Consider the following 11,495-nt stretch of genomic DNA (forward strand, 5'->3'; position numbering starts at 1 on the left):
CGGTGTATGGATATGTCATGGAGACTTCGGTATGGGCCTGCTGGATCATGGGGGCGGCCCTTAACACCGGTTGGTTCATGTCGGTCATTGGGAACGACGACGAGTATGAGGACCATTGTGTGCTTGGCTCAATCAGACCTCCTTCCTTCCTAGGCATGGGTGCCAGCATCCTCGGAGTTTCGTCCGTCCACGGTCGAAAGCCAGTGGCATAATGTGGACCAGCATCATGGAGTTGCAATCCAGCTTTGCGCTGAGTGTAATATTGACCAGAGCAATCGTTCCATCGTGAACCCAAACATTAAATAAACCAACAAAAAAGATTATCACCCAAAAGTCCCTTGACCGCTCTGCGCCGCTTAATGCACCGTCCATTTCATTCCTTGTCCTGTCCATTTGCCGGCCGGTCAAAGCTGACGCGGGCTTGTCAACACCAACAACTCCAGGCTCCAGGGTCCAGCCAGACCAGGATCCTATGCAATGCTAATCGACCAAAGTTTTCAAAGAAGGCTCGCTTAAATCGTTCATGTCACGCGGTACGCACTGCAGGCGTCATTAGTATACGAGTCATCGTCGCCACGGAGCAACTTACTCAATAACAAGGTGCTCGCCACGCCAGGCACCACTGGCTACCCACAAGCCGCAGTTGACAATCTCGGCATATCTCTTGTCCGAGGTCTTGAATGTCGCAAACATACGGAATCCGTAGCGGCGTGGGTCAATGTCCTTGGGGGCGCGAGGGCTCAGCAAGGTGTCGAGGATATCTGAGGGACCAGAGAGGGAACCACGGGTGCGCATTTCAAGGCTGTTTGTTTCAGTCAGCATAGACACTCGGCGAGATAGATACAAGACACTTACACCGCTGGTTGCTCATCACTCGTCTGAATGACAAAAGCACCCTCTACAAGCCTCATGGGGCGAAAGCCGCGTGCCTGGCCGAGATCATAACCGCCTGCCTACACGACCCCCACAGAGAATCCTCACCAGTCAGCCATGAATTGGACAGAAGCGTGCAGAATCAAATCGTGGATAAGAGTAAGAAAAATGGAGAAACTCACAATGACGCGGCCGTGGCCAAACGAGCCGGACCACACTCCGGCGGCGACTGTCGTGATCTCCTTGGTGTTGCCAGAGTCGACGTGGACGGGTTCTTGGTTTAGACGGACGGCGATGCGAAAGTCAAAGTCGAGGGCCGGCATGGGAAAGGCGAGACCGGGGCATGGAAAGTGGTTGAGAGATCGTTGACAGGCCTCTTCAACAGTTCTGAAACAAACCAGAGCAGAGTCAGTAAAAAGGGTTATTGATGATCGTCTCATATATCGGCAACTTTGACTTACTTGCCGGGTCCCTCTCGGCACTCCCTCTCGGCCTGGACTCTATACAACAAACCCCCATCATTGAAACATCCGCTCCCGCTCCCGCTGCCAGATGTCACAACGCTGGTTCCCGGGCCGCAGTTGAAGGCGGGCGACGGGCTGGTTGGCGCGGCGCAAACCTTCTGAGGGCTCGAGAGTGGGTGTATCGTGGTATCCCACTCGGCGTTGGCGTGGGCGGGCGCGCCCTGAGGGTGACAGGGCGAGGGTGGGAGGAACGGGACCGAGTTGGGCATGCATGTCGACTCGGAGACGTCGGTGGGCGCAGTGCTCGTGGGTAATGAGAAGGACAGTGTATCGGTTTCGGTAGCCATGATTTGATGCTGGTGATATTCGTGTAAGCGACCTGAAGCTGTAGACGCTCTCGGCTGTCTTGTAATGTCCTTCAGTGGTCGGGTATTCGCGGGCTCAGGATATCATCGAGTAGTTTCAGTTATCGTCGGGTGATGTATAAATGAGTTAAATCTGATTGATCGGCCGAAATATCGCTTCCTTATATCAATCGGGTTCTGATGGCGGCTCCCGTCCAAGTCGGAACGCGGGCTTTATAAGAATCGAGACGCTGTGTAAGCGGCGGGCCGCCGGTGGAGGTACTGTCGCAATCCCCGAACCTCCGATGGATGATTTAGATTTTTTAGAGTTGTCGAGGACGCCCAAGCAATGACAAGTCTGTTGAATTTTTTGGTGGGAAATGTGCGACTAGGATAGGGAAGGGCAGAGCACGCAAGAGGAGAGGGAAACAAGGCCAAGCAAGGTATTTAAACCAAAAGCAAGCTCGTAGGCCAGGCGGATAAGAGCATCCATCCATCCCATCCCATCCCATCCCATCCATCCATTCATGGGATCCATCCCGTCCAGGCCGGGGTTCGGGTCGGGTGTGGACAGCGGCGCATCACATAATACAGCCCAGCACACTGAGAGCGAAGCAGCGAACGCACACGCTACGCTACGGCTACGGCTACGGCTATACAAGGGCGTGGGTGTGGGCGCGCCCATGGGAGGCTTGCTTGGGCTGAGCTGGTCTGGTCTGGTCTCGCTCCTCGGGTCCAGGTCTCTCGTCTCCAGCTCCTTGGATTGGACTGTCTAGGCCAATTTTTTTTGTCATGCTTGCAAATCTCCGAAGCGAACGGACAAGCAGGGGAACCACCCTGCGCGTTTACCTACCTATGACATGGACGGCTCCATCATGAACCCTACGGATTTACAGCACAGAATGCGGACGCCCAGGCTCTACTAAGCAACAAAGGGCAGCGCCTCTCCGGCGCTCGCTGCTCCTGTTCGAGCCCATATCCGCGCGGGTTTTAGAGGACGAGCCCCGGACGAAACAGTGGGTTAATCGCCGATCGGGGCGGGACCCGTCAGGGACCCGAGGATGCGGACGCCGGGGGAGGGGGGTTGTGTGTGTGTTTGTAATTCCATTCCAGATCCATCGCAGCTTACAGACGAATCTGGAGATGGAGTGCTACAGAGGTACAACTATTTCCGAAATCCTATCCCCTCTTCAGTTTAAACCGCCCTGCACAAAAGTCAATGCTTAGTGGGCTGTAGCTGTAATTGCAGCTCCTACTGCAACTCTTGGGAGTTACAGGGCTTAAGTCCGCTGATGAAGCGGGGCTCCCTCATCTTTCGGCATCCTCGGACAATCTTGAGCCGCCGAGCCCGTGTGTGTGGCAAGTATTATCAAGATTGTATTTCGCTCTCGCTCTCTTGCCAAGATTAGGTATGTTTGTATTACCTACAGGAATAGTTGAGAAACTCGATAATGTCACCGAGCCCCGAATCCCTAGGTCTCACCGTCCCGTCTGGCTCCATGAGCGGGAAACGAGCAATGTCCGCGCTGACGGGGTCTTGCTCTGTGTAAGGCGCGCGCGCCACGAAAATATCCGTGGAAAGCTTCCGGGGCTGACAAATTGGGGGTTTAACATGACACTCCAACTGGAGATGGATGCAGCTGCTAACGTTAGGGGCACTCGTTGGCACCCGTCATCACTGGGGGTTTTTGTACTGTAGACCTTTTCCGGGGAGACTCTCGTTTCCCGAGGGGATCTGTGGCTTGTTGCTTGTTTTCTGTACACGAGGTGCTGTAGCACGCATCAACGTAGCTCTCACCCTCCATCCTCTCCTCACCCCCTTTGCTCTGCTCGATCCTGCAGGCAATCAACTCGGCATGATTGCACAGCATCACATGGTGACGCGGGGGGAGGGACATTGGAAGATCCAGCAGCCCATCATGATTACCCTCTTGCCAAGACTTTTCGACCCTCCACAAGACCTTTCCCTCCTTTTTGGACCATGATCGCCAGCAAGGACGGCGTAGCTAGATTCTCGAAATAGGGCGCCATCCCCACGTTTCTTGTTATCGCAGGGCGTTGTTGTACATCCGGAATCAAAAGACCTCGGTTCCGAAAAAAGCAAAGGCTCTGGGTGTATTCTACAAGTGACCTCGGGTCAAGCGAGCGAACGATAGGGCTTCCTTTACGAAGCAGTCCAATCGCCACGGGACACACTTTTGACAACTGGGTGACTAAAAAGGGCGTCACAGCGCGCTGTACGCCTGGGCAAGGGTGGGCATGTCGTAGAATGCACCGATTCCGGCAACTCGATGGCAACTTTTATTCCGCCCTGCAGTGATCTCCTTGTCGATTTGACGTCTTGGACGACAAGTTGAAGGGCGCCAGATTGAGGTCAGCCGAGGCTAGTCGAAGTGGATGGGAGTGACAGGGGCCATGGCCAGAGCGTTCAAGAGACTTGAATCCGTAGGCTTGCTGAGCAAGCACCGACCCGCGGAGTTTCGTCAGCCTGGTCTTTGTCATCGATACTTCAACTTGTAAGTTATGTATAATCTAATCATGAATGACTATGTAAGTGCGAACGAGGTCGAGTCCGAGCTGGCCAGAGGGAGTGCGCATGGCAGCGGAGACACCTGGGCACAAGACACGATGGACTCTTGTGTCAGACCTCAGCTGGATTCCTAATCAGGGCAAGAAAGCCGCCAAGAAAAAGTATGGAATCTGATATCCGGACAACTCGCCCATCAACAACACATCATACCCCAGAGTTCAACCTCGATAGACTTGGCAACGGCCCGTCGGCACCAGACTGAAGGGAGTTGTTTCTTGGAAGAATTCCAGTCAACGAAGCTGTCTCTGATAGAGCCTCATGGGTTTCACTCGCTCGACGTGAGACATGGGTCGAGGGAATGAAGGGAAAGCCCGGTACTCGACAAACTCGGCACTTGAGACTTGGCGGACGGGGAGGTATGTTGTGTGTAAACATTTGCGAAACGCAAACTGCATCGCAAGTCGTTGCGGCGACACCAGATCGGTAACAGTTTCTCGAAGTGACAGATGAAAAGAGTCCAAAAGGTGAGCTACTGAGAGCATGTCTAAAGGGGCTCGCTATTCGTCGACCAGAATTCAGGGGCATCACGGACCCCTTTTTTCTCTGACGTCCCCACGACTAGATCCGCTCTCATCAGTCTCTTTAATGATATCGTTCAAAGTTGCCGACACGTAATCTGGTATCCATCGCAAACCATCAACCGGAGTCTGTTGCAACAAAATCACATCTTGAGACGCGGCATCTGTCGACGCTGAAACAAAAATGCTCTGCCACGGAATCGAGCAAGGGTCCCCCCCATGTCCATCAAAACTGACTCTCCAACGTAACAGCTGAGAAATGCTTATCCAGTTCCATCGTTTGCTTGCTTTTTTGTCAATCGAGTTCGAAAACGGACGCTGAGTATCCGGTTACGGCTTCTTATCCAATGCTTCGTAACCGAGACGAATATTCGTATCAGGGAAAACCGGCAATACGAGTTGCCCTGTTAATTGCTTCCGGCCCAACACTCGCTCTCGGGTGCACAGTCCAGGATGCAGAATTTACTGTAATTTGCCTTGTTATTGCCAGTTCAAGGGGTTCGGTGAGGGCAAAGAGTCTCGAGTCTAGCGCAAGATCTACACCTCAACTCCATTGCACCATCGTCGCGGCCGGTGTCACCTTCAGTTGAGGGAGATTGAGATGAGAGATATCCGGGCTGGAATTAACAGAGATGTGGCTTTTTCCCCGGGGAGACGGTTGACGCACAATGTCTCTTCATCATGTTCTTCTCTTGCGACTAATCTCCCTTTTTTGCTTGGCGCCGGGACATTTTTACCTGATATCCTGCATCTTGTCAGTCACAAAGAGAGGCGTCGTTGCCGTGTTTCCCAGGAAGTGATGCCGCGCCCCCTGTGGCTGCATGTGCTACAGCGCCCTACCGCTAAATTTGTCGCTGTTCCACGCCTGTTGCCGCCAGAGAGCGCCTCTTTTCTGACGTGAGGCAGCTGGAGCGCTTCTCCTTACAGTACAGCCTGCTGGAGCTGCCCTAGCACTCCCTGAAATCCAGGTCCCCCGTCTTGGGTCCTTTCTCAGGGGTATCTCCCTTTCAAGGGTACCTGCTGTCAAAGTGCGCGTAAGCGGGCCATCGTTGTCCCTTCCATCAATCGTAACTTTCCCGTGCCGTCCCATCCCATCCCCATCCCCGGGCCCTTCTCCTTTGCCTCCGCGCCGTGACTTCCCTGACACTGGAGCTGGAGCTTTATGAGAGGCCGCGTACTCCGTCCTCCGTTCCTTCCTCCGTATCGAGTCAGGATCTGTCGGCGTTCCACGTATTGTCTTGAGGCTTGGGTCTGTCTCTTCAAAAATTCCTTCTTCTCCTCCTCCATCTCCAACTTCAATCCTCCCAGTTTCATCAACATCGACCTACTACCTATCCTATCCTCCGCCGCTCAGCCTATACGAATCTATACGAATCAATGGCCAGATAACGACAGGCGCACAATCGCATCTCTCACTGCATCTGTCGCTTAGCTCCTGCTGATTGGCTCCGGCGACCTTCCAAAGTCTCGGCAGCTCCGCCTTGCGAGGACGCCACCTGCGAGGGCCAGTCGCTGTTCTTTTTTAGCCCAGGGTCCGTGGCCGCTGCAGTAGGAACAGCTTCTCTACAGCGGTTCGAGATCCACTCGTCTCCAATTGCGGATCCCCTGGCCTGCAATTCATCCCTCGCTCGCCCGCCTCGACCTGACGGGAGCGCTGACCGACGCGATCAAATTCTTGGGACGAGCGACACGTCTCCTCGTTGTGCTGCATTTTCTGCTTTTGCCATTGCGTCTGTTGTCACCACCAGCTTTCGCCTGGATACGCTCGCTTTCTCCATGCCGGTATAGCCCAGTCCCTCGTTTCTTGAGCTTTTCTCTGCACCCCTGCCCCCTTGCCTGGGCACTTTCGCTCCTTACCAGCAAATCTTCGAGCGAAATCGATCTTGCACATTCTCGACGAAACGATAAACTCGCCGCCATGATCAACTCTCGCCGCGCCATCGTGGCTGCGGTCTTCATCCTCACAGTCTTCTTCCTACTGTCGCGATCGCACCAGTCGACACCCAGCGTCCCAGCCGCCAAAGATGCTGCTGCTGCTGCTGATACCGGCACCAAGGCTGCTCCTGCCTCGAACCCTGACCCCGTGTCACCACCCCCCGAGAAGCCCAAAGAGATGGAGGTGAAGGAGCGTCGCACGCGTCCTCGCATTGACATGTCTGGCATGTCGACATACGAAAAGCTCGCCTACGCATACCCCTACGACGTCGAGACCAAGTTTCCGGCCTACATCTGGCAGACTTGGAAGCAGAGCCCTGAGCAGGCCGACTTCCAGTTCAAGGACCAACATGATTCTTGGACCGCTGAGCATCCAGGTTTTGTTCACGAGGTCATCACTGACGATGTGGCTGTCAACCTGATTCGCCTACTCTACGCCACTGTCCCCGAAGTCATCGACGCCTATCGATCCCTTCCCTTGCCCGTCCTCAGGGCCGACTTCTTCCGTTACCTGATTCTCTACGCCCGCGGTGGTATCTACACGGATATTGACACGTATGCCATCCAAAGCTCTGTCAGATGGCTACCTGAGAAAATCCCACGCGAGACAATTGGCTTGGTCATTGGTATTGAAGCCGACCCTGATCGCCCTGACTGGGCTCAGTGGTACAGCCGTCGCATCCAGTTCTGCCAGTGGACGATCCAGAGCAAGCCTGGACACCCCGTACTTCGCGACATCATTACACGGATCACCAAGCAGACACTCAGCATGAAGCGCCAGGGCAAGCTGGACAGGCTGGTCGATCACGACGTTGTCGAATTCACGGGACCAGCTGTGTGGACAGATGCCATCATGGAGTACTTTAACGACGAGCGATTCTTTGATCTGTCGCGAAGCAAGGGAGTGATTGACTACAAGAACTTTACCGGTATGGAGACGAGTAAGCGTGTGGGAGATGTGGTTGTGTTGCCCATCACAAGCTTCTCGCCAGGAGTGGGACAGATGGGTGCAAAGGAGCCTGACGACCCCATGGCTTTTGTCAAGCACGATTTTGAGGGTAAGTTGATCTGAAGCTAAGGGACCGATCGATACTAACTGCCTGACAGGAACCTGGAAACCCGAGAGCGAGCGACACATGGGCGAGCAGAAGGAGGACGGCGGAGAGCAGCAGCCGCAGCAACAACAGCAGCAGCAACAACAGGCGCCTGCGCAATAACAATATACTCCGGACGATGAACCATAACCAACGATAACCTAATGTTTCGAAACGACTTTCAAGATAAACTTCTCGAACCTATATTTCCGCTGCTACTCTTTTCTAATGACGCCGGTTGGTGTCCATCTTGGGGCTGGTTTCCGCATCATGTGTGCTTTTTAGTCGAGGACTAATAGAATAGACCTTGGCTGTTGCATGGCGAAGGAGACGTTAAAAAAATCTGGGGAATGGTATTAGACTTTGTTTGGTCTGAGGGCATTGCAAGGGGAGAGTGGTTTTTGCTTTGGGATAGATTCTGGTTTTTGATCTCTTTTTTTTTCTTGCTGATTGGACTGTCTGTATCAAGAGTACTATGATGCCCTATGGTGTTGAAGGAGAAGGAGTTGCTCGGAGTCAGAGCTGGGAGACAAGGGCAGTGAAATGGGATAGGACTCGTCACGCCGAGGATGGACTCCGTTTGCTGGCTATAGAGGTCAGAGCAGACGGCAATGCCTTCTCGAGGCGACTTTGACGACGATAGTGTCCAAGAGATACCTCATCAATAAGACGGCTACAAGCAATGCACGGTTCCAATTCTGGTCGAGTGTTGGATGGGCAATGGGTTAGGGAGATGGGGTTGCTTGGATACCTACTGTGGGGGCTCAACAACAAGTAAGCTGATTGGGGTGATCTCACGAGGCTTGGATCTCTCGAGATGCCAACAAGACAGTCAAGTTCTTTGTCTGGCTACGATACGCAACTTGGCGTTGCTAGCGCAAGACGCCTCCGTCATATCGGCGTCCAAAGACGGAGTAAGCATTCCTCGAGCTGGACCTTAGATGGAGCTGGCGGCCAAACCCCGCATTTCCCCAGGTTTCTTAGCGGCTTCAACGGGCTTCAACGGCCCTTCATTGGTGCATCTCGCTCGACTTGTGCCGCTGAGGGGTTCCATGGTTGTTCCCGGCTCGTCTTGCCGCTGTGGAGAGGGAGGGAGGAGAGAGGAGCAGGAGGAGAAGCAAGCTTGAGCGAGGATAGCCGAGGCGATCACCGGATGACTATCATCGCTTGTGTGGCTTTGTTCATCTTGGATCAATTCGAGTAGGACAAGCTGTATGCCACACACGCGTTCGTCATTGAGACCGCTTCACGTCACTGATACTCGACAAAGAACAACAAACTGCCTCGGTTGGATGCAGCTGCCGCCATGATGATGCAGAGCTTGATACGGCGGTGTCTGGGGAGGTCGCCCATGCCCAGGAGGTTGGCCACGAGCTTGTGCCAGAAGAGGACGCTTGCTACGTCTGGATTGAGTATTCGATGGGGATCTGAAGAGGTGAGATGACCTTTGCTCATGAGGTTTTACACAAATGCTAACAGTTGCAGCCTGTGCTCTACAATGGCACCATCCCAGAGCACTTTGCTTCAATCGTCTCTGCTCACGGCGACCGTGAAGCTGTCATCGCTCGATCGCCATCTCCAGCGGCGATTGAGTCAACTCTCACCTATTACGCTCTCGACTCACTCTCCAATGGCTTGGCTCACTCTCTCGCCTCGCTCGGCGTGAAAAAGGGCGATCGAGTTGCCATCTCCCTCGGCAACGGACCTGAATTCGCTGCCCTCACTTACGCATGCTTCAAGCTCGGCGCCATTCTTGTGCCGCTGAACCCAGGCTTCAATGAGCGTCAGGTTGTTGCCGCGCTGAAGCATCTCGCTGTTGAGACGCTCGTCATGGGTGCTGTGACGGATCTTGCCTATAAACCTGGCAAGGGCCGCTGCAATGAGCATCTCCTGCAGAGCGTCGTGGGCGATCTTCAGTCTTCCACGATCCAGAGCGAGGCGGTGCCGTCGCTGCGAAAGGTGGTGGTCGTTGATAACCTCAAGAGCCATCCAGGCGTCAAGTTCGACCTCAAGGCAAGCAGAGCTCTCATCCCTTACTCGTCTCTCCTCGATGGCTCGGTGAAGCCAGTTACGCCTAGCTCGCCCCTGGATCCCAGCGATACTATCAATATCCAGTTCACATCCGGCACGACATCCCTTCCCAAGGCGGCCATGCTCTCGCACCGTGCTATCCTCAACAACGGTGCCTTTATCGCCGACCGCATGGGTCTCGTCCCCGGAGACCTAATTGTTGTGCCCCCTCCTCTATTTCACTGCTTTGGCTGCGTCCTTGGCTACATGGCGACAGCAACAACAGGCGCTGCCATTCTCTTCCCCAGTCCTGCTTTCGACCCAGACGCAACACTGCGCATGTGCGTCGACCACGATGCCACAGGCCTCTACGGCGTCAACACGATGCTAGTCGCCGTCCTCGAGTCTCTTCACCGCGGCGATGTCGTCCCCCACGCACCCAAGAGTCTGCGCAAGGGCATCGTCGCTGGAAGCAGCGTCCCCGAGTCCCTCATGCGAACCCTCTACAACACACTCGGCTTAGAAGACCTCGTCATCTGCTACGGCATGACAGAGACAGCACCCGTGAGCTGCATGACGAGCCCGTCCGACCCCTTCGAGAAGCGCACATCGTCCGTCGGCCGCGTCATGCCACACACTGGTCTCAAGATTGTTGATCCTCACGATCACAGCCAGATCGTACCCATAGGTTCACGAGGAGAGCTTGCAGCGGCTGGGTACCTCGTCATGAAGGGGTACTACGGCGACGAGGAGCGGACGGCTGAGGTGCGCAAGCCGGATCCTGGTGATGGCAAGATTTGGATGTATTCTGGAGATGAGGCTGAGATGGATGCCGATGGATATGTGCGCATCACTGGCCGTATCAAGGACCTGATCATCCGCGGAGGAGAGAATATCCATCCTCTCGAGGTGGAAGACTGCCTCCTCTCTCACGAGGGTGTTCGCGAGGCCAGCGTTGTAGGCGTCCCCGACGATCGATACGGCGAGGCTGTTGCAGCTTTCGTTATACCGGCTACAGGATGGACGCCAGCCGACCACGCAGAAGCTGGTGCCCCCGTCGAAGAGGGCGTCTTGACCAGGGACGGTCTCAGAGCATGGGTCTCCACGAAGCTGTCCAAGCACCTTGCCCCCAAGTATGTCTTTTGGATCGACGAGTATCCCAAGACGGCCAGTGGAAAGGTACAGAAGTTTAAGCTGAGGGAGTATGCGAGGGAATTGCTAGGCGATGAAGAGGAGAAGAAGGCAGAGTAAAGGGGATTCTACCAAACCCCTGAATCACATTATGAAACAGTCAAGTCGAGGAGGAAGCATCAGAAACATTACGTGTCCTAGAGACGAGTCATTGCATCAAACATTTGCTTCAATAATCAGCCATTGCAGAACGAAATTCAACGAGTAGCGTTGTCAAAGGTATCATTTCCAGTATAAGTCATCATCCCTGAGTGTCAAAAAAAAGAAGACGACATGTACAAAAATCACCCGCAATCCAAGTTCATGTCTGTCTGTCTGTGAGCCCAACCAAAAAAAGCATCATTGTAGAGAGACGTTTAAATCTCCATCTATTCCCTCAAAAATGTCAACAAGCAAGCAAACTTTTCTCTTTGCCTTTGCTAGTAGCAGCAATCATCATCATCTATGGCGGCCGTCTCTCTTTCTCTGCCTCTCTC

General features: G+C 54.1%; 3 protein-coding genes across 3 annotated transcripts; 2 read left to right on the forward strand and 1 right to left on the reverse strand.

Moving 5' to 3' along the window:
• Window positions 1-521: 521 nt before the first annotated feature.
• Window positions 522-1,684, reverse strand: LRP88_13405 (DUF3237 domain-containing protein; the record flags this gene model as incomplete). Its single annotated transcript, XM_083249776.1, has 5 exons — window positions 522-540; window positions 590-802; window positions 856-878; window positions 1,056-1,260; window positions 1,335-1,684. 5 exons carry the CDS (start codon window positions 1,682-1,684, stop codon window positions 522-524), a joined length of 810 nt encoding a protein of 269 aa, XP_083094110.1.
• A 5,023-nt stretch (window positions 1,685-6,707) lies between these two features.
• On the forward strand, window positions 6,708-7,941 carry LRP88_13406 (nucleotide-diphospho-sugar transferase; the record flags this gene model as incomplete). The annotated part of the gene is made up of 2 exons (XM_083249777.1): window positions 6,708-7,782; window positions 7,832-7,941. 2 exons carry the CDS (start codon window positions 6,708-6,710, stop codon window positions 7,939-7,941), a joined length of 1,185 nt encoding a protein of 394 aa, XP_083094111.1.
• A 1,183-nt stretch (window positions 7,942-9,124) lies between these two features.
• LRP88_13407 (uncharacterized protein) lies at window positions 9,125-11,079 on the forward strand (the record flags this gene model as incomplete). Its single annotated transcript, XM_083249778.1, has 2 exons — window positions 9,125-9,253; window positions 9,304-11,079. The coding sequence occupies 2 exons, from the start codon at window positions 9,125-9,127 to the stop codon at window positions 11,077-11,079; spliced, it is 1,905 nt and encodes a 634-aa protein (XP_083094112.1).
• Window positions 11,080-11,495: the final 416 nt, after the last annotated feature.

Source organism: Fusarium phalaenopsidis (genome assembly GCF_050370095.1).
Source record: "Fusarium phalaenopsidis strain FUZ10S chromosome Unknown contig_32332, whole genome shotgun sequence".
In the NCBI taxonomy this organism is placed as follows: domain Eukaryota; kingdom Fungi; phylum Ascomycota; class Sordariomycetes; order Hypocreales; family Nectriaceae; genus Fusarium; species Fusarium phalaenopsidis.